This window comes from Esox lucius, chromosome 13 (assembly GCF_011004845.1).
Source record: "Esox lucius isolate fEsoLuc1 chromosome 13, fEsoLuc1.pri, whole genome shotgun sequence".
Classification (NCBI taxonomy): Eukaryota; Metazoa; Chordata; class Actinopteri; order Esociformes; family Esocidae; genus Esox; species Esox lucius.
Window position 1 is genome coordinate 4656433 of NC_047581.1, and position 23494 is coordinate 4679926.

The 23494-nt window shown below is 42.2% G+C and overlaps 1 protein-coding gene across 8 annotated transcripts in view; it reads left to right on the forward strand.

The window, feature by feature from the left end:
* The first annotated feature begins 820 nt into the window (after positions 1 to 820).
* Positions 821 to 23494, forward strand: part of LOC105031471 (dematin) — a 53341-nt gene continuing 30667 nt past the window's right edge. For 2 of the 8 annotated variants that reach the window (XM_034296569.1, XM_034296570.1), the window contains exons 1-2: positions 823 to 1048; positions 9757 to 9810. Coding sequence is in view for 1 of the 8 variants with exons in the window: in XM_029124861.2 (XP_028980694.2) it covers positions 17273 to 17319 (47 nt within the window). In the remaining 7 variants the exon portion in view is untranslated. Of the gene's footprint in view, positions 1049 to 9756; positions 9811 to 16990; positions 17320 to 23494 lie in introns of those variants that run through there. The other 6 variants (XM_034296568.1, XM_034296572.1, XM_034296562.1 and 3 more) reach the window with 5 other exon arrangements.

Consider the following 23494-nt stretch of genomic DNA (forward strand, 5'->3'; position numbering starts at 1 on the left):
GCTGAATGGATGCAACACTTCCGAGCCTGACATTCAGTTTGGAGTTCAGGAGATTGTCTTGACCAGGACCACACCCCTAAGTGCATTGAAGCAACTGCCATGTAATTGGTTGATTAGATAATTGCATTAATGAGAAATTGAACAGGTGTTCCTAATAATCCTTTAGGTGAGTGTAGTTCAGCATTTCACCCATGGTGACATGTTTCCAGTGCATCTTCCTTCCCTCTTGCTGCCTTTTGTCACCATACTTGTTTGTGTAGAAGCAGAGGCGTTGCTAGGATCATTTATTGGCTTTATTATTTATACAAAATAATAATAATACTAAAACAATGTTAAAAACATAAAAAACAATAACCCACACAATCTGTGAGATTGTTTTATTACTTGCATACAATACATTTGATTAGAAAGATTACTTAAAATACCGTAATAATGACATTAATGCATATACCTGCTAGCTTGTTGGTAGCCTTTGTTGTAAACTAACAACGTTATGTTGCCCTTATGGACTAAGCATTACAGATGTGTCATTACACTGAATGTCACTGAAGTTACACTGAATGTCTAAGTGTTATTACGGTATTGTTGGGGAACATGAGGATGTGTCCCGTGTTGCTTTTATTCTATAAGGATACAATGTATGAAAAGATACACACGCGTTAAGAAAAACGAACACCCTCTCAACAGTTGAGTTGTGAAGTCGAAAAAAAAATGTTGACGGCCCATATTTTCTAGTACCATTCTAATAAAATACAGTGCGACGTCATGTTAGACTAGCTAGAGCAAATCCCCCGGATCCTGAAAGTGGATTGGACCAGAGCTGCAACGGCAAAAACGCACATTGCTGCTATCTGTCATAGCAGCAGCTTCAGCTAGTTTCCCGTTCTAAGGCATCACCCGCTGTACACAAATATTGCCAGATGAAATTATACTGCGTCGAGTACTTTCAGTGTTTGGGTTGCTTTTTCACCAGAGTGAAGAGAAATTAAAAGAGGATCAACTTCAATACCCCTTGGGAAGAAACTGACTGGAAGAGGAACATTTTAAGGTGAGTGCGTTATTAATACTTCATTTCATGTCTTATGCATAGCAAACAGGCTGTTTTTTGAGGGGCCAAATTGGTATTATATCTACTGAAAATACGTATTTTGACCGTGGATGCTGATTGTGGTACCCGGTTTGGGAATAATACTATGATGCTGCTTGTACAAGTCTTTTTGGACGCGCATCATGCAGACATGCTAGCTTAGTCTGGAGCCTACCGTGGTAAATGCAATACTGAATTTTATCAAAACAATCTGTCATTTATAAACGTTAACACTGGTAGTATGACACCAAAATATCTAGTAAATAGAAAATCCTACGACCTAATAAAGTCGCAAATCGTATACGTATATTGTTGTGCATATAGATGGATTATGCGAGACGGTTCTATGCTTTTACATAACAGCATCTGCGATGGATGGCGTGGGACAGGTCCCATTCAACGAGAAGCCAGTGTCTTCTGACATAATGCCTTCCCAATTAATGAAGCAACTAGAAGCTTTGGCATTTATTGAGCTTTTCCCTCGGGTCAAGCAGTATTCTTTATGAAATTCCTTTAGTTAAGATTGTGATGTGCTGGATGATATTCCATCACACTTCAACGTTGAAGAAAAATAAGCTTATCCATTATTGCAGTTCCAGATCTCAGTGATGGTTTTTAAATTATAATATTTTCCCTCAATTGCTGTAATTTAGAGGGTGAGCTATGCCTGTGTAAATAACAGCTAACTAATCTGTTTTTAGAACAGTACTTATGATCGTCACAATGCAAGGATTACAATCTAGTGAGGCAATTCGAGGGACAGAAGAGCCACATGCTAATGTTTAAGGATTAAAGGTTACTGAATCAACCAATGGACTGTGTCAGAATTTTCCCTAACTTGTGTTGACCATGAAGATACATTTTCCTCTGTGTTATTTTATTTTTTTGCAGGAAAAATTATCATACATGACAAAATCCAGGGATAACACAAAAAAACACCTGTTGTATTTAGTTCTAATCTCGCATATTATACAGATAATTAAAATGTATGAGCATTGACTATGTAGCCAAATAAACACATCTATCTCCAGCCAGCATTTATTCAGTAGGTCAAGGCTCCTGATACAGTTACCCCTAGAGATACTGCTTGATGATCAGCTCCCAACCTTAACCATTAGGGGGAAATAGAATAGAACAGATGCTATATCAGTAGGCCTATATAGAGGAAAGCTTCACACCTACTCCACACTAAAAACCCATTATTGCAATGATGGATCAGTGGTGAAAGTCTTCACTTTGTCTTTATATTAAACAAATGCACTTTTCCCACTCACTCTGTCAGAAATTAACAGCATGAGCTCCAACGATTCTTAAGTACCGCTCACTAACTAATTGAGATCTTGGTTGATACTTTTATTCAGAGTGCATATGTTTGGTGTTTTAGTTGTTCTATGTTGTGTGAATCAAACCAGCAACCCTGGCATCCCACTCAGTCAACTTAGCCAGTCAACAGGATCTATAGGACTCCCTTTCCACCCACATTTTAAATTTTTTTATAAAATAGTGCAGTTTTTTCCAAACTAAGGGTTGTGGCCTTGTGTGAGGTCACTTGTTATTGAAAATACTTACTTGGAATTTACAACCAGGGAATCTCCGGAAATCTACCACTGTTTTTTCTCAACGAGTCAACAGAAATGTTTTAATGGTCCTGGCAACACAAATTGACCAGACATTTAAAATCAATAATATTCATTGCCTTTTTATCATACCAGGTAGTTTCTATAATGCTTTGTGTCTGTGGGGGGCTGCATATCTTGGCTATGTGTCTGTTTTGGCCGCTTCCTAAAAGCAGTTTTTCTAAACTCTTGCATTCTCATAGGCAATGTGCACTAATGTAGCTAGCACAGAAATGATGGCCAGAGTAAACGATACACAACTGAATTATGTCGATATACAATCCCATTTCCAAAAAAGGTGGGACGGTGCGTAAAATGCAAATAAAACATAATGCAATGATGTGCAAATCATTTATCCCTATAGTTAATTGAAAATAGTACAAAGACAACATATCAAATGTTGAAACTTGGACATTTTATTACTTTTGATATAATACATACCCTTTTTGATTTTGATGTCAGTAAGCGTTTGGGAACTGAGGAAACCAATTACTGTAGTTTTGGAAGTGAAATGTAGCCTATTCCAATTCTTGCTTGATATAGGATTTCAGCTGCTCAACAGTTCGGTTTAGCACACAGACTCTTTTACTATGGAGCCATGCTGTTGTAGTATGTGCAGAATGTGGTTTCAGGGAAGGCCTTAATGTTTTTTTCACAGATGTGCCCCAAGATCACGGCCATCCAATATTGGTTTTCGGCCTTGTCCCTTAAGTACAGAGATTTCTCTGAATTCTCTTAATCTTTTAATGATTTTATGTACAATAGATGACGAGATCCCAAAACCCTTTGCAATTTTACATTGAGAAAGGTTATTTTTCAATTGTTGCACTATTTGCCCATGCAGTCTTTCACAGAGTGGTGAACCCTGTCCCATCCTCATTTCTGACAGACCCATCCTCTCTGGAATGATCTTTTAATACCCAATCATGTTACTGACCTGTTGCCAATTGATCTGTTTAGTTGTGTGATATTCCAACAGGTTTAGTGTTTTAGCATTACACAACTTTTCCAGTCTTTTGTTGCATCTGTCCCAACTTTTTTGAAATGCCTTGCTGGTATCAAATTCTAAGTGGGCATATTTTTTTCAAGAAACAATAACATTTCTCAGTTTTAACATTTGATATGTTGTCTTTGTATTATTTGCTATTGAAGTTAGGGTTTAAAAGATTTGCACATCATTGCATTCTGTTTTTATTTACATTTTACGCAACGTGATTTCATCAGTCCAGTCTGTCTGTTTAATGGCTTGCAACTATAAACGTCTACATTTAGCTTCGAAGTGTGGCTTCGACAACAGTCAAACATTTTTTTTTGCATTCCTATTCTGACATCCATTTGCAGAACAATAATTTTTTTCCTTCCACTTCAGTGAAAACCATGACATCCACTCCAAATGGGTCTATATTTATTAAAAATAGTTTTTAATGCCAATTATTATTTTATAAAAGCATCGGAATCAAGAAAATAAAACCCAGATGGCCATGCCATTGTATCAAGTCACTTTGTATTTAATTCATAGGATTTATTTCAGACCCGCTACATCCCAAATGTGTTTAATTTCAGGGCTTGCATGGTAAACATCTTTTCCTAATGCCTAAAGGTGATACCCACTCCCCTTGAAATGGCTGATGAGTATTATGGCCTAATGTGACCCAGGGTTTAAGGGGCCATTTTGAAATGTATCATGTATTTTGCCATCATCATGAAGCATGCCAGGCCAATCAGAAACTTGTAGGACAATTATCCCACTGCTAGCTTACCCCATCAAATTATCCCACATAATTGAATAAAGTAGTATTAGCTTGAGTTTAATTTACTATTATATATTATATTATAGAACAACTATAATAAAGATTTGCCTATTTAACTTCTTCAAGTGAAACAGACTTAATTTATTTGTTCACTTGAAGCAGGAAGTTTGTTTGAAAGTACCATACCATACCATACCATCATCTTCCGCTTATCCGGGGCCGGGTCGCGGGGGCAGCAGTCTAAGCAGGGATACCCAGACTTCCTTCTCCCCAGACACTTCCTCCAGCTCTTCCGGGGGGACACAGAGGCGTTCCCAGGCCAGCCGGGAGACATAGTCCCTCCAGCGTGTCCTAGGTCTTCCCCGGGGTCTCCTCCCGGTGGGACGGGACCGGAACACCTTCCCAGGAAGGCGTTCCGGAGGCATCCGAAACAGATGCCCAAGCCACCTCAGCTGACCCCTCTCAATGTGGAGGAGCAGCGGCTCTACTCTGAGCTCCTCCCGGGTGACCGAGCTTCTCACCCTATCTCTAAGGGATCGCCCAGCCACCCTGCGGAGAAAGCTCATTTCGGCCGCCTGTATCCGGGATCTTGTCCTTTCGGTCATGACCCAAAGCTCATGACCATAGGTGAGAGTAGGAACGTAGATTGACTGGTAAATCGACGGCCACGGCCTGGACGAAAACCACTGTTTGAAAGTATTTTTGTTTAAAAAACCTTTAGAGTGGTCTTCTTTTGTCATGTTTCAGCAACTGTAAATTGTTGTCAGTAAAGTAAAATGTAGACTCTGACCTTGGGTCAGTTTAGAATTCTCCCCATTAATGGTTAGGTTTACGTTTGGAGGAGAGAAAGCTGATTTCACTCAGTAGCATTTGGTATGTCATATGGTAAGAAAACCATAAGGTATATTGCCTAGCTATTGCATTGTTGGTTTTATAAACCAGTTACCAACGCAGTTTGAATAATAAAAGTCATGTTTTCTCATACTCATGGAATACAGCCTTGTATAACATGCCATTGAACCAATCAGCATTCAGCATTCAAACCATTCAGTTTTATAATCCAGTATTTGTCATTTACACCTAGTATTTTGATATGGTGTAAGTGAAAATGCAGCATGGATAGTGTTTTCATTTAAAAATCTATTCTTGGCAAGATTACGGACAGAGCACATTATTTTCCACAAAGTAATATTTACATGGCTGTCAGCAGTTCTAATGTGATAGTAGAGATTACTTTAGGTCCATGTTACTAGTGGAACCGTAGAGGTTTGCCAGATCAGTGGAGAGGAGACACCAGGCGGAGGTGCCGTGTGTTGGAAGGGTGGAATGGCTGTGGCTCAGTGACAGATGGGACCTGGCAGGGAGGAGGAGAGTGTATAAGGAGAGAAGTGGTAGGGGAGGTATGAGGACACTAGTTAAGACAAGAGCTATGGGAAAGGAAAAGAAGAGGAGAGGGGAGGAAGGTATTGGAATAGGGGAGGTGGGAGAGAGTTTATGGAGGGGAGGGAAGAGGAGAGGAGGATGTAAGGAGAGAACAGGTGGGGGTGGTATGAGGGGAATGGGGAAGAGGAGAGGTATGATGAGAGAAGAGACAAGGAGGAAAGAGGTAAGAAGAGAACAGGGGAGGAGAAGGGAGAAGCGGTATGGTATGAGAAGGAAACAGGAGAGGAGAGCAGGCCCTAGATCTGTCTACCTACTTCATACTAATGAAACAAATGTGTCCCACCTCTGCTTGACACAGCTGAGTCTCTGAAGTGCTCTGTGGAGAACAATCAAAGCATACTAGAAGAGAGAAAAAGCGACACAGAGATAGAGAGTATGTTCCAGTAGTCAACACAGAGGTTGGAAAACATATGTATGGATTACTGAAAAATAATACTAATCCACAGTGTCAGCTGTCTGTGTGTTTGTGTGTTCTGTACATTCATGTGTGCATGTATTGGTGAGTGTGCATGAGTGTGAGTCATTGCCTAATTTTAGTATGGGTACGGCGGTCTGTTTTCATTGAATTGGTGTCATTCTGCTGTTATTTGACAAGAAGCCACACATGCTTCTGGACAATTTTTCTAACATTTTGTTAAATGCAGGTTTTTTTTTGGCCCGACTGCGTAAGGGGAGCCAGCCAATAAGGGCGAATGTCTCTTACTGAGTGAGTGAGTGACTGACTGACTGAATGCACCTTGTTAAATAGCATAGTGGTTAGAGAAGCGGACGTGTACACTAAAGGAACTGTAGGTCCCAAGTCCATATCTCCTCGCAGGCGAAGCGAAGTAGGCATTATGAATTATTCCGTATAGATGAAAACTTTGCTGGCTGAAACCTCCAGTATCTACATTATCGTAGGCCTGAAATAAAACTGTTTATGGTTATTTTGCGACTGTTTCTGGTGGATTTACGAAGTACGCATCCGAGAGGGGTCAGCTGAGGAGGCTTGGGCATCTGTTTCGGATGCCTCCGGAACGCCTTCCTGGGAAGGTGTTCCGGTCCCGTCCCACCGGGAGGAGACCCCGGGGAAGACCTAGGACACGCTGGAGGGACTATGTCTCCCGGCTGGCCTGGGAACGCCTCGGTGTCCCCCCGGAAGAGCTGGAGGAAGTGTCTGGGGAGAGGGAAGTCTGGGCATCCCTGCTTAGACTGCTGCCCCCGCGACCCGGCCCCGGATAAGCGGAAGAAGATGGACATGGGCATCCGTGTATGCGGTTTGGGTCAGGATAGACAAACACATTTGCTGGCAACAACATACATTAGTTACATTATAGTAAGCCTTAACTTAAACTGTATACGGTTATATTGCGACTGTTTCTGGCATGTAAAAGTTCATATTTAATCTCGCTAGCAATTGCTAAATTCTTATGATTATTCCTAGGCAGTTAGTAGATACTAGTAAGCCTATTACTAGCTAATAAGCTGTCAAAACGGCCAGTGGCAAAAGCAAAACAGTTCATAGACGCTATGGTGGTGGTAAACTTAATAAGAAACTTTAGTCAGTGTAACACAATCCTCAATGGAGTATAGCGACTGCTGAAACGTGTGATGCCGTGGTTTAGTGGTTAAAGTCAGTGCCTCTCATGTGGAAGACATAAGTTCAAATCGATTGAGAACAACAACATGTATTCATTATTTCTAGTAGATTCCATAATTCTCTCGTCTTTTCACTTGATAAAAAAGTTAGTTATCTTCGCCTTTATTGATAGTTATTGTATAAATGAAAGAAAAAAATAAGTTCTTATGCCATTAAATGAAATAGCTTTGTCAGACTCGCTAGCAATTGCTCAATTGTTATGACTATTCCAGTAAGTTATTAGATACAGGTAAAGCTTATTACTGGCTAACACGCAGTTAAAACGGCCAGTGGCAAACACCATACATAGCCGCTATTTGTGATGGAGGTAAACTTAGTAAGAAACGTTTGTCAGTTTAACTGTAACAATGTCATTCACGAATGGCCAATTACCTATTAAAACGGCCAGTAGCAAAAGAGGATTTGTTCAGGATAGTGACAAGATGCTATACTGACACCCAGCAAATGTGTAGTTCCGTGGTATAGTGGTTATTGACACAGCCTTTCACGTGGGCGACCTGGGTTTGAATCTTGAGATGGCAACACTTTCTATTGCAGGCCGGCTGAACTAGGCTTGCCTAGGTTCTTGTTTTTTTTACCATTTCCCAGTTTTCTCCACAATTTTAGGTAATATTAAATTCACAATTGAGGATTGCTTCATCATAGCAACTCCCTGCTGACTCGGGACAGTCAATGTGGATATATGTGTCTTCCAAAGCACATACATGTGTTTTGGATTACTGTCCTTTTGCAAGATTCATGTTTGCTTTAGCTTCAGTTTTTTGACATATGACCTCACATTCTCTGGTCGACTCAATTTGGAATTCATGGTTGACTATATGGTTGGCTAGGCCCTGACGCAGCAAAGCAGCCCCAAACCATAATGCCTCCATGCTTTACGGTTGGTATGACATTGCAGCCAAACTACTTCACCTTTGTCTCATCTGTCAAGAGCACATTGTGCAAGTAGTTTTCTCTACCCAGGGAGTTTTCCCGGCAAACGTCCCTCATGCCTTGATTATCTTTTTGAGATCAGAGGCTTTTTCTTTCCTAACTTCCCACGTAAGCCAATTTTGTTCACTCTCTATCTGTTAACTCATGAACTTCAACATTGATTATGTCAAGAGAGTCCTGAAGATCCTTTGATGATACCCTGGGATTCTTAGAGACTTTTATGAGCATCTTTTGGTCAGCTTTTGGGCTGAATGTGGTTGGACAACCTGTCCTATGTAGCTTGCTATAGTGGTCTAGACTTTTCTCCATTTGTCTGTGATCTTATGAACAGTGGAATCACAGTCCTCGAATTACTTTGAAATTGTACTGTAACTCTTTCCAGACAAATAAGCATCAATTGATTTGTTTGATATTTTACCACACACCCATGTGGTTAAGGCCTAGTTTATATTGTTTATGTAAGGCTAGACCCTCCCAAGTTACTTTCTAATTATTTTGTAAATCTTTTTTTTTACTTGTATCAAAGTTTTAAGAGTAAAATGTTTTTGTGTGATTTGTTAAATTGGGTTACCTTTATCAATGATTGTGGTTGGAATTTAGCTCAGATATCCATATGTCCAAATGTGAAAAAAATACTTGCAGGGTCTTTTTCCACATGACATGTATGTTATTGAGCGGGCAGTCAGAATAAATACTGAATGAGAAATAATAGGGGGCTAACACATTTTAGGCTATATCCCATCCCCCAATCCTAACATTAACCAGTGCTGGGACAGTGTTCTACTTGCTTGAATACTTGAGTACCAACCTACATAGTCTAATTCTCTGTATCACATCTGCAAATCAAATTGGCCCATGGTTTTGCAGACAGTAAACAAAAGGCCGGCAGTTAATACCACATAGACTAATATAGACTATTTCTGAATGTTAATGTATATTACATAGAAATCAAAAGCTAATGTTTAATGTACATGCAAATGCCATAGAAAAACTATTTCTTCATGAAAATGTTACAGCAGTTACACCCCCAGATTTGTTTACAGGGCACTCTCATAAGCCTGCATAATACTCAAAACGCCATGATACTGTCTAAACCTGTAACTTCAAGTAGGCATTCTCTCAATGTTCGTTGTAACCAGGGGCCAGGAGTTACACAGAATTCTCACAACTGTCAAGTGACACTAAGGCCATTACCAGAAACTGTCAAGTTCTCAGTGCCAAAGAAATAGATGGAACATTGCATGTGGCTTCAAGAAAGACTGACTTATGCCTTATCTACGATTGCAGCTGGGCTGTATATGAACCACGTGTGCCATCAGGATGAAAGGGGGCCAGGCCAAGGTAATTTGGAAACGTTTGTCAGATGGAAGAACCAATCACAGGGGAGTGTGGCCACGGTGCCAACGCCGACTGGGTGTGGGCAGATCTTGCTCTGCTAAGATAAGTGTGCTTTGCTGCGAGGGGTCGACGGATCTTCAAAATGTCACCAACGCGCGCACACAGCTTTGCATGTTGTCAAAAATAACTTTTGCGACTTCCTTGCTACTGATTCAGAACTATAGTTAAGTTGCCCCTAGGGAGATTTCTTTAGTTTTACCAAACACTAATGGTTTGGATTGGGGTGGGGATAGTTTTAAATGCACTGTTACCTTAAATGCAGTATTCATTCTGACTGCCAGGTAAATAAGATATCTTAATGGTTTGTTTGAATGATAATATCATGTAATAGTACTATGATACTTTACCATATTCACTTGTTGCTGCCATGATGTTGATAACCCCATTTGCCCTCCAGCAATACGTCAGACCAGATCGGTCGGCAGTGATATTGCAAATACGCTCTTGGCTCTGTCTTTTTCCACTGTCATGCTTTGCACCTGTGCCATCATAGTTTCATGTTTCCACCACTGTCACCTGGCCTCAAAAAGAGCCTAAATATCTGGGGCCATGAATATACCTGGCATATGGATTTTTCAGCCCAGTGGTCTTAGCTTAAAGCACTTGTTAAATATTTAATGTTAACAAAAACGATTTAATATTAACATTAAAATATTTGATATTCACTAGCCTTTTGTGTAGGGTATTGGCAGGTACCTTGCAATATGATATACAATGGGGAGAACAAGTATTTGATACACTGCCGATTTTGCAGGTTTTCCCACTTACAAAGCATGTAGAAGTCTGTCATTTTTATCATAGGTACAGTTCAACTGTGAGTGACGGAATCTAAAAAAATATCCAGAAAATCACATTGTATGATTTTTAAATAATTAATTTCCATTTTATTGCATGACATCATATTTGGTACAGGAAACAAATATTTTTTTTGCAATTACAGAGCGTATACATTTCCTGTAGTTCTTGATCAGGTTTGCACACACTGCCACAGGGATTTTGGCCCACTCCTCCATACAGACCTTCTCCAGATCCTTCATGTTTCGGGGCTGTCGCTGGGCAATACGGACATTCTGCTCCCTCCAAAAGATTTTCTATTGGGTTCAGGTCTGGAGACTGGCTAGGCCACTCCAGGACCTTGAGATGCTTCTTACGGAGCCACTCCTTAGTTGCCCTGGCTGTGTGTTTCGGGTCGTTGTCATGCTGGAAGACCCAGCCACGACCCATCTTCAATGCTCTTACTAAGGGAAGGAGGTTGTTGGCCAAGATCTCGCAATACATGGCCCCATCTTATTTATCTGAAAGATATCAGTTCGTTAGTGTGGATGGCATATCCTCTGACAAGTCAAAGGTATGCTTTGGAGTTCCTCAAGGCTCGGTTCTGGGCCCATTATTGTTCTCACTATACATGCTCCCTCTGGGCGATGTAATCCGAAATCACAATATTAACTTTCACTGTTATGCTGATGACACACAGTTATATATTTCAATGAAGCATGGAGAAGCCCCTAAATTAGCTATTTTGGAAGCATGCGTTTCAGATATTAGGAAGTGGATGACAGAGAATTTCTTGCTCTTAAACTCAAATAAAACAGAAATGCTCCTTTTAGGACCCAAAAAACAAAGAGCGTTGTTAGCAGATCTCACTGTGAACCTCGATGGCTGCATGGTCGTATCCCAAAAAACTGTAAAAAACCTTGGCGTTACCCTTGACCCTGACCTCTCCTTTGAAGAAAATATAAAATATGTCTCAAGAGTTGCTTATTTTCATCTTCGAAACACCGCAAAAATTTTAAACTTTCTATCAAAACTGATGCAGAAAAATTTATCCATGCTTTCGTTACTTCTAGATTAGATTACTGCAATGCTCTTCTCTCTGGTTATCCAGACAAATTAATAAATAAACTTCAATTAGTGCTGCACACGGCTGCTAGAATCCTAACTAGAACAAAAAAATTTGAACACATTACTCCTGTCCTGGCGTCCTTACATTGGCTGCCTGTTAGGGTTAGGGCTGATTTTAAGGTTTTACTCTTAACCTATAAATCAATACATGGACTTGCTCCTACTTACCTTGCTGAAATGATCCAGCCATACATACCTACACGTAACCTACGATCGCAAGATGCAGGCCTTTTAATTGTACCTAGAATTTCTAAACAAACAGTTGGCGGCAGGGCCTTTTCTCATAGAGCTCCACTCCTGTGGAATTATCTGCCAATTAAGGTTAGAAATGCAAACTCAGTGCAAACTTTCAAGTGTCTACTAAAAACCCATCTCTACAGCACGGTTTATAATTAGGTGTAGCCTGGCCCGAGGGCGTGAAGGTGACCAGTAGGCTTGATACTGTCCACCCTTGCTGTCTTGCCAGGTGGGCTCTCGTCGCCACTGGGATGCCCTCCCTCCAATGCCTTTCGGGGGAAGAGTCACTGGCTTGTTGTTGACTCTCTGTTGCGCACTTGTGCAATTGGGCTGTACGCTGCTGGCAATACTCTGCCCTCATTCAGGGGGGTTGCGGTTGGTGGGTGTCCCTTTGGTTGATGCCTGGCAATGTGGTTGGATTGATTTCCTGCCTGTTGGGCCCTGTCCGGGGCCTCCCCCGGGTAGGGCCACAGTGTCACCGGACCCCCCCGTCTCAGTTCCAAGGTGTTACGCTGCTATATTATTGTGCTGGGGGATATGAGGGATGTACTACTAACTTTTCTCAGTTTCCTCCAGTTTTACATTTTAGAAGGAGATGAGGTCCTGGTCCACACCTGCGGATTACCTGGTTTGGGGGGCCCGTTGCTGTCCCTGTCCTTGTCCACCTGGTCATACTTCTGACCTAGTCTAAAATCAAATAGACTCTGGATTTAGCCCAGAGAAATGTATTTATTATTCCAATTGGACTCTTAATATCTCACCCGGCACAGCCAGAAGAGGACTGATCACCCCTCTGAGCCTGGGTCCTCTCTAGGTTTCTTCCTAAAATTCGACCTTCTTAGGGAGTTTTTCCTAGCCACTGAAATTCAACACTACTGTTGTTTGCTCCTTGGGGTTTAAGGCCGGGTGTCTCTGTAAAGCACTTTGTGACAACTGCTGTTGTAAAAAGGGCTTTATAAATACATTTGATTGATTGATTGATTGATCCATCCTCCCCTCAATACGGTGCAGTCGTCCTGTCCCCTTTGCAGAAAAGCATCCCCAAAGAATGATGTTTCCACCTCCATGCGGCACGGTTGGAATGGTGTTCTTGGGGTTGTACTCCTCCTTCTATTTCCTCCAAACACGGCGAGTGGAGTTTAGACCAAAAATGTTTGTCTCATCACACCACATGACCTTCTCCCATTCCTCCTCTGGATCATCCAGATGGTCATTGGCAAAATTCAGACGGGCCTGGACATTGAGCAGGGGGACCTTGCGTGTGCTGCTGGATTTTAATCCATGACGGAGTACTGTGTTACTAATGATTTTCTTTGAGACTGTGGTCCCAGCTCTCTTAAGGTCATTGACCAGATCCTGCCATGTAGTTCTGGGCTGATTCCTCACCTTCCTCATGATCATTGATGCCCCACGAGGTGAGATCTTGCATGGAGCCCCAGACCGAGGGACAGTCATCTTGAACTTCTTCCATTTTCTAATAATTGAGCCAACAGTTGTTGCCTTCTCAACAAGCTGCTTGCCTATTGTCCTGTAGCCCATGCCAGCCTTGTGCAGGTCTACAGTTTATCCCTGATGTCCTTACACAGCTCTCTGGTCTTGGTCATTGTGGAGAGGTTGGAGTCTGTTTGTTTGATTGAGTGTGGTAGACAGGTGTCTTTTATACAGGTAACAAGTTCAAACAGGTGCAGTTAATACAGGTAATGAGTGGAGAACAGGAGGGCTTCTTAAAGAAAAACTAACAGGTCTGTGAGAGCCGGAATTCTTACTGGTTGGTAGGTGATAAAATACGTGTGTCATGCAATAAAATGCAAATTAATTATTTAAAAATCATACAATGTGATTTTCTGGATTTTTGTTTTAGATTCCATCTCTCACAGTTGAAGTGTACCTATGATAAAAATGACAGACCTCTAAATGCTTTTTAAGTAGGAAAACCTGCAAAATCGGGAGTGTATCAAATACTTGTTCCCCCCACTGTATATCACGATACAAATGTTACGATTCAATACATCACAATTCATCACGATATCACAACTGAATCACGATACTTACTGAAGTGCTAAAGAAAACCTCAAGTAATATTAGGCTATATACTTTAAAGGAAAATCTTTAGCTAATCCCCAGGAGCAACTCCTAATAAAACCACTCAATTTGAAATGACTTAGAACTTCTAAATGTAACCTCTTAGACCCCAATATAATTCTAGAATGCTGCTGTGGATGACTGAAAATTCTCAAAATAAATCATATTTTCTCACACATTTCAAACAAACAGACAGAACAAAAACCAAAACCAAATTACAATTACAAGTTAACTTTGTTTTAAGTACACACTTTCTTGTCAACACATTAATGTAACTTGGAATAATATAATTTGTTTTCTCCCATTAAAAATCAATAGAAAGAAATAACGTCTAAGTTTGCATAAAACAATACTGTGACGAGATTCAGCCAGCACACAAATTAGATCTGTACAGCTAATGGGATCATTATAAAGTAAGCACAAGGCAAATCTCAAGACCTACAAGTTTTTATAAATTATATGGGGAAGTATGTGGCGTACATCTTTCAACAGATGCAGGACATCATCGTGATCAAGTGACAACGAAGCACAACATTACTGCTTCCTGGCTAGCTAGTGAAAGTAAGAGCATGTTGCTGCACAAGCGAAACATTTGCGGGCAGACAACTTTATTTGTGTCTGACAGACGAAACAAACCGGACAATTAGTTGTCTAATTAGCAATGGCATTTTCCATATTTGAATGAAATCCCAAGAAACGTGAGAAAACAACCAACTAGTCAGACGTCGATTCAGCTACTGCAACGCTTTCCATTACAAGACTGACCAAGCAACCATTTGAGCTCCACAGCTGATGTGCTTGTCTATTGAGTTATCACGACAGGGTTGCTGTTGTCATCTAAAAGATATTACCAACATTTTACAGCATAAAGTTTGAAAAACACAAAACATATAGCCACAGTTTATTTCTTACTCACCTCGACATCATTATCGCTTTCAAGGACGTTTTTAACCTAGTATCATCAAACAACACAGAAACAATCTCTTCAAACGTAAAAAGTCGTTAGTTACCAGGAATGTATCTCTGGTTATATTAGTGGAGATGAGCCCCCTTAAGGGGCTTTAGCTCCTAGTGGTTTACCCTGGCCGCGTCAGCGGCCTTATTGAAAACTTATGCGGCCTTATTGAATTATGCAAGCAGTGTTCCGTTAAGAAACCGGCCCCTAAAACCCCAAGACGAAACATCCTGATAGCTGACGAAGTCAAAGAAGGGATGATCGAATGCGTTAACAATGAAAATCCTCCTATGAACACATAAGCCGCCCAAGGAAAAAGGAAGGAATGATGAGCTCAAGCGAAAAGGCAACGTATCCTTTTCACACAAAGCCCAAAATATAACTCACACATCACTAGATGAGGGGCATGAGAATACAGAAAAAGGGAGGGAAGCCTCAATGAGGAGGCGAACCCAAGCCAAGTGTGTTGGCAGGTAGCGACAATACCCCAAGCCAAGAGCCTACCGAATTCTGTTGCATCTTAAGCAGTGATAGAATCAAGGCAAAGCACGAGATTCCATAGAATAGTTCAGAGGTCTCTGGCAGCTGTGCAAAAAGATGCCTAGTAAATAGAAACAGACAAATGCAGAAGGCGACGCCGCCGCGGTGCAAATGCCATCTACACTGATCCTGTGAAAAAGGGCAGAGGAGGCTGCGACACCACGTGTGGAGTGTGCATGGAGAGCCTCTGGAACAACAGAGCCAGACGTCTTGTAGGCCAAAGTGATGCAATCACAAAGCCAGTGGGAGACACGCTGCTTAGAAAGCAGATGACCCACCCAGGAAGAGAAACAGCTGGGGAGTCAGTCTGATAGACCTGGTGCGCTCCAAGTATAGAGCCAGAGCGCATACCGGGCATAGACGGTGGAGACTATCCTCCTCCTCATGCATGTGCAGAGGAGGGAAGAAGGCCTGTAATTTAATAACTCTAGATTGAAAAGAGTTGGTGATAACCTTAGGTACGAAGAACGGGTTAGGTCTCAGCGTAGCACAGCTTAAGTCCTCTCTGATAGCCAGACAGCCTGGGCGCACACAGTGCGCATGGAGATCACGCACTCGCTTAGCTGAGCATAAAGTGAGGAGCAAGGCAGTCTTAAGGGAGAGCAGCTTAAGAGAACACTGCCACAGGGCAACACGAAGGGTCAGAAGACACCTGCGCGCACCACGTCACGAACATATTCCACCAAGTAGAATACGTTTTGGATGTAAATGCTGTCTTAGCACCCTGGATGGTGCGGACCACCACAGCGGACAGGCCCCTATTCAAAAGCCATCCAGTCACAAAACGGAGTATCCAGTCTGGGGGCGGGTTGTCTGCATCGCACGGGAGGAGGAGCAGGGGCAGCAGAAGAAACAGCCGTAGGAGGAGGAGCCGGGGCAGCAGAAGAAACGTCAGCAGAGGCTTGGCGGCGCTGCCGTCGTTTAGCGGAGGAACCCAGGCAATGAGAAGAGGGTCGTGAGGACGAATTATCAGCAGGCCAGCCAAGGGAAGGAGACGAGACAGCTCCTACCGTCCCTCATCAGTCTTCTTAAAAGAGGCAATGGCAGAGTGAATGCCGTCGCCGAGAAAACCCTCCTGGGACAACAGTGTGTTGAGGAGGGGTGTGCGATCAGAATCGCGCAGGGAAGACAGAGACAGCCAAAGGTGCCGATGTCCGACCACAGATGTAGCCACTGATCGCCCGGCACAAAATGTTCGCACCTGGTTCAGGTGGAGGATAGCTTAAAGATACCCCGCAACCTCCCCGACGTCACGTGACGACGGAGTAGGTGAACAGTCTAAAGATATGGGAGGCTGCTGACACTAGGAGAGCAGTGTTGTTCGCCACGGCCAGGGCCTGTGATCCCAAGTCGTATGTCTTGTCCTATAGCTGTCCCGTGTAGCTAAGGTTCCTTCTGTGTTGGCAGAGGAGGCACAGGCAACCAGATCCGTAAGGCAGCCCTCTTGGTCATGCCCTCATGCCAACTCCACGCGGAGAGGGGGCGGGCAGAGGGAAGCGGCAGAGGAGAGGTCGTCCTCTAAGTCTCCCGGGAGAGAGGGAGAAGCAGGAGAACCGCCACCACACCCCACGTGGGGAGGGAGCAGGTCTTGATGGTGTCAGATGATTCGGGTCCTGCATAGGACCTTCCTCCTCATCCTCAGACATCTTATTGGAGTTGTTGTCAGCACTGGAGTCCAGCACGGCGGAGATGTCAATTTCCTCCTCAAAGAAGTTCGCCCTCTCTACACTTGTAAGGTTGGTAAGACCCTCGCGAGCATGGGCCAGTCCCAGGCAGGAAAACATACAACCTGTGCAAGTCCTGTTCCGGCAACTCAGGAGGGTGTCCTCGGGTTCTATATAGGGGGCAGACATATTCTATATTGGATTACCTTTCATAGAACCATTATGCACTATCCACAAATAATATTAAAATCTAATAACATGCTTTTTTATGAAATGCTGTTACAAGTTAACTTTTTGTGCTTAATGTAAATTAGTGTATCGTGAGTAACTGCATCTATATAAAAACCAACCACATTCCTGTCTGTTGTACTGCATCATCTTTTGTTTTTATTTGCACATAAGAAACATTATGTACGGCCTATCTTATCTGACCAGCATTCAATTGTCCGATTATTTTTGCCGGATCGCGTAAACGGAACTGGCCAAGAAGAGAGAATATCTCGTGGATGTCCACTGTTCCGGCACGCCAGCTGCTTCGGACGGATACAACTAATTTTCTATGAACAGCGTCAAGGCGTTGTTTAGGGTTGCGAAAAGCATCGGGAAGGCAGCGCTGCCGTTTGAGCGCGTCAAGAAGTTGGGCCACTGTCAATATTATGCAAATTAAACCGGATACCGCGAGGCGTTTATCCAATGGAAGTAGAGCCTTTCATAAACAAGAGACGGTCTTCCTTGTTGGTCCGTATTTGCAACCGCACATGTGAAATATTTTTGCTCCATGTGAAACGTTCTGCTACCAACTGGAGCAAAAGCAAATTATAGCTGGTGATGACAATAAGCACAATAAGGATTGGAGGATAGTGGAAATTGTTGGTGACTCAGGTCAGTTATACACTCACCTAAAGGATTATTAGGAACACCATAATAATACTTTCGCCTTCAGAACTGCCTTAATTCTACGTGGCATTGATTCAACAAGGTGCTGATAGCATTCTTTAGAAATGTTGGCCCATATTGATAGGATAGCTTCTTGCAGTTGATGGAGATTTGTGGGATGCACATCCAGGGCACGAAGCTCCCGTTCCACCACATCCCAAAGATGCTCTATTGGGTTGAGATCTGGTGACTGTGGGGGCCATTTCAATACAGTGAACTCATTGTCATGTTCAAGAAACCAATTTGAAATGATTCGAGCTTTGTGACATGGTGCATTATCCTGCTGGAAGTAGCCATCAGAGGATGGGTACATGGTGGTCATAAAGGGATGGACATGGTCAGAAACAATGCTCAGGTAGGCTGTGGCATTTAAACCATGCCCAATTGGCACTAAGGGGCCTAAAGTGTGCCAAGAAAACATCCCCCACACCATTACACCACCACCACCAGCCTGCACAGTGGTAACAAGGCATGATGGATCCATGTTCTCATTCTGTTTACGCCAAATTCTGACTCTGCCATCTGAATGTGTCAACAGAAATCGAGACTCAGACTAGGCAACATTCTTCCAGTCTTCAACTGTCCAATTTTGGTGAGCTTGTGCAAATTGTAGCCTCTTTTTCCTATTTGTAGTGGAGATGAGTGGTACCCGGTGGGGTCTTCTGCTGTTGTAGCCCATCCGCCTCAGGGTTGTGCGTGTTGTGGCTTCACAAATGCTTTGCTGCATACCTCGGTTGTAACGAGTGGTTATTTCAGTCAAAGTTGCTCTTCTATCAGCTTGAATCAGTCGGCCCATTCTCCTCTGACCTTTAGCATCAACAAGGCATTTTCGCCCACAGGAATGCCGCATACTGGATGTTTTTCCCTTTTCACACCATTCTTAGTAAACCCTAGAAATGGTTGTGCGTGAAAATCCCAGTAACTGAGCAGATTGTGAAATACTCAGACTGACCAGTCTGGCACCAACAACCATGCCACGCTCAAAATTGCTTAAATCACCTTTCTTTCCCATTCTGATATTCAGTTTGGAGTTCAGGAGATTGTCTTGACCAGAACCACACCCCTAAATGCATTGTAGCAACTGCCATGTGATTGGTTGATTAGATAATTGCATTAATGAGAAATTGAACAGGTGTTCCTAATAATCCTTTAGGTGAGTGTAGATTGTTATTGTATTCAATTATTAAATATGTTGTATAACTGTTTGTTCTACGAAACTCAAAATGAGTGAAATGATCCAGTTTTTTATCCATAATCATAAACACATATTCCATATGATAACACGGTTTAGTATGTGCAAGCCAATTAATTCAGAGTACAGATAATCAGAATCATAAAGACTTCTATTGCCAAGTAAGTTTCACGACAAACTAGGAAATTGTTCTGGTCCGTTAGTGCAGCAATTATGTACAAAACCGCTTTTTGACCAGTTTGCACAAGGGTAAATCTAGCTAAAAGGCAATGTAATTGCTTCTTCCACGCAATAGATGCTTATGTATTAGATTTGGTCAAACAACCCACAATGCATGCTAGTTTTTCTTTATCTTTAGCAGAGAACACCAGGTTGTAACAGAATTTTCCACCAGTAAATGGAATCAAGGAGTATACACACAACTTAGCTAACTAAAACGTATCTGCACTCATACAAATAAAATAAACAAGAATATCGAATGATTTTCTACTTCGAATAATTTTCATCAATTTCGTAACTTTAACTTAGCTTTCCTTGACTATCTAGCCAACTAGCTTAATCTGGTATCTAATGTAACCTTACTTGTCAAGTAGAAAAGAAGCCCAACTATGCATCACTGTTCATACAAACGTCAGCTCTCGCCGTTTAATAAATGTCAAATTTGCCCTTGTTTTACTCATAAGAAATGGACGACGCCCTTTCGCTCTTTTCCATTGGTGAAAAATGAAGCCGCCAGTGTCCCGATACGGCGCTGACATCTTGGACTTGCGTCTGCGCAGATAGCGATCTTGGGACCAGTTCTGCGCAGTAGTTATGCGCAGTAGCGAGCAGGAAGTAAAGCCGTAAAACGGCCCCACCCCTGTGCCCCGCCCTCACTCTCCCTCGCAGAATGCGCATACCGTAATCAATCGCAAGTCCAAGTACCGTACAACCTTTGCTTGTTAAACCTAGACGATATGTTATAGCCTAACTTACATCATGTTTAACCTTAATTTAGAATAGGCCTAATACAAAAATAATTGGTAACTTCTATCTAACGATCACCTGCTAGCTATTAACGAGGCTTGTTGTCTTTTAGCTAACGTTAGCTAGCCCATTACATTTATTTACTAATTAAATAGCTTATAAATTTAACTTACCGAAAAAAATTCAAAGATCGATTGGAAATGCCAGATCGGTTAGCACAATGTACTGCAGAACAACCCATTATGTCCGTGTGAAATTATATCAATTCTAGAAATTTAGAGATTAAATGTAAAGCTCCAATCTCCTCAGTCCTCCGAAGGAGGATGGCGCTTCAGTGGCTCCTTGGCTCAGATAGCTGTCAATCAAAGCTGTGAATCACGACGTCACACCGTTTTTAGAGCATTAAATAACTAACTAAAAACCAACTTATTTTAAAAACAAACTCTTGAATTTACATTAGCGTGATACAAACTACAGTAAATGACAGAAACCAGCTTCGGGAAAAAGATAATTGAAGGGTAATTTAATTGTTTAGTTGGTCTCGCGTCCCATTGAATAACATGGGGAGGGCGGGGTTTATGACCTATACTGGGACCACTCACCAGGGGGCGATCGAGACGTTTTGGCTTCACTTTTCAGGGCTTGTGCGGCACGCTTGGTTTTACTCCGTGCTTTGCCTGATGCACGTGTTGCTTCCGTTTATATCTTCGTTTATGGAGCGCTCGGTGTAGGCGTAAATGAACCCAAACAAAACTTTTCATTGGCCTTCACCTCACACACCTTCAAGGAAGTACAAGCCCACAAACATCTCGGCCTTCTACGGTTTACCTACAACCATGGCAGTGGGGTAGTGTCAGTCCTGACACTCTGCCAGAGACTGTTTTCTAACATTATCTAATGATATGTAAGGGTTATTATCGGATATTTTAAATGGAAAATGCTGGACAGGTCACCTTTAAAATATGTAAGGTGCAATAATTGTCCAGTTGAGGGTTGTATGTGTATGTGGGTAGGGTTTATGTGTGTATGTGGGGAGTGGGCTATAGTCATTTTGGCTCTGGGGCATGTTCATGGTGCCTACTGCAGTAGGAAATAAACTGCTCTTGTGGCGAGAGGTTTTGGTCCTTACAGACTTCAGACATTTGCCAGAGAGTTGAGTTCTGAATAGTCACTTTCCAGGGTGAGAGGGATTTTCCCCAATCTTTGGGCACAATCAACATTTAGTAAATGTTTGTCTTTTTCTATATGCCCACAATACCTTTTTCCAGAACTCTGAAGGCTCGCCTTCTTCAAGTTCTCTTTTCTACAGATGTTAGGGTCTGACATCCACACCTACCTCCTGTTCCAGATTTATTTGACAGTTGTTGTTTTTTTATTACACTGAGCATTTTTCAGTCATTTTTTTCTTGTTACTGTTTTGGTCTTCATGTTAACAGACACCAACAGCAGAATACAAAGGCAAAGCCTAGAATCAAGTCAAGACAAGATCTTGTAGCCCAGCATAATGAATGTAATTAAACACATCTGACTAACCAAAAACCCTATGAAACCAATTGCCATTTCTAAATGGGGTTACTTTGTGTTGATTACTTATTTTAAGACCCGGCACAACCCGAAACAATCAGAAAGAGGAGATGCCCCTATAACCGTTTCCACTGGTGTTTTTCCAGTGGAAACGTTTCTGTTTCTGTTTCCACTGACACAGGCCAGCACCAGTCACTAGGCCATGGCCTAGTAGCGCGGGTCTCATTTGGTACCAAACACCGGACTTTAGGACTTAGGGGGTTTGCAGGTTGATGCGTTATGTGCGGTGAAAACGCAGCATATTGTCCATTTTGAATAGCGATGTGTACCATTTGCTTTAGGCTTCTCGTAATGGTTTTCATCCGATCTAACAAGCAGATCTCTGATGAAATAAAGAAAATAAAGCAACAGTACAGGGAAGTAGTTGGAACGACCAAAGGTGGTACGATGCCATTGACTCAATAGAAAAACAGAGTGCTTAGACTGAGACGTAGCCTACATAATCTATAACAACACAAAATTACCTCCGAATTCTACCAAATCCTTTTATTACAGGTAGATAGTTTTGACAAAATACTTATTAAACTAAATAACTAATACACTGGCTTACAATTGCAGTGTCACGAGTGTGGAGAAGGAGCCAGTCGCAGGGGTTTGAGGAAGAAATTAGTTTTATTACTCAGGTTCAAATGCCGTATTATAAACAAACGGAGCATGGCGTTATTGTTTATTTTACTACCAGTAAAGATTGCCTTTTCTTTTTTGTAACCACAAAACCAAATTGCGTTGATAGTTTACTCCTCCCTCCCCACCTGAGCCCCTCCTTAGGTCCTTGGTACCAAATGTATAGTCGAAACAGGAAAGTCTAGAGCCAACATTAGCATAAATCACAGATGTAGCCCTGGTACCGGGGTAAAGCACCAGTGGAAATGCTACTGGCCCATTGCACTTGAATCTGGCCCTGTTTAGTGTTTGTACGGAAAAGAGCAGTCAGCAGAAAAAAAAACTGAATACAAGCCATAGACAATTGACTTGGAGGGAAAACACCAAGCTCATACCGCCCACCTGGCCGCCAATAAATCAATGTAATGTGCAGCTCTGGTGAAAAAACAATGGGCAGCTCAGTGCGAGCCTGATTTAATCCCTGTGCACTGTTTTGGAAGGCTGCCGTTGAAAAGAGGGACCCGTGCTGGAGGGCATGTCTGTAGATTCTCACCAACCATGTCAGCCCGTGACATTTGTCTCAAAAGGGGGGAAAGATGTATGAGTCAAGTGGGTCAGCCCTGTTGCGTTCACCAGGCCTCTGGGTCCCACAGATAGAGGTGGTCCCCTGGCCTTGCCAATCTCACTCACTTGCCGTAATGAAATGACTTCAGCATAGAGGATGGGAAACACATCCAGTGCTGCTTCAAGAAAATAAAAAGTTTTGTGCCATTTGAAATACCTTATCTTTTTTGGTGGAGGTGGTAAAATGTGTACTTTTTGGATTAGCTTTTGGTACTGTTGTATCTGTCAGAGTAATACCGGAGTCACCTCACAGTCAGGGCAACTTTAACATGTTTTGAAACTTACTGGCCCCAAAAACATTTATACTGGCCCAGGCCATCATTATTGTCGACCCCTGACTGC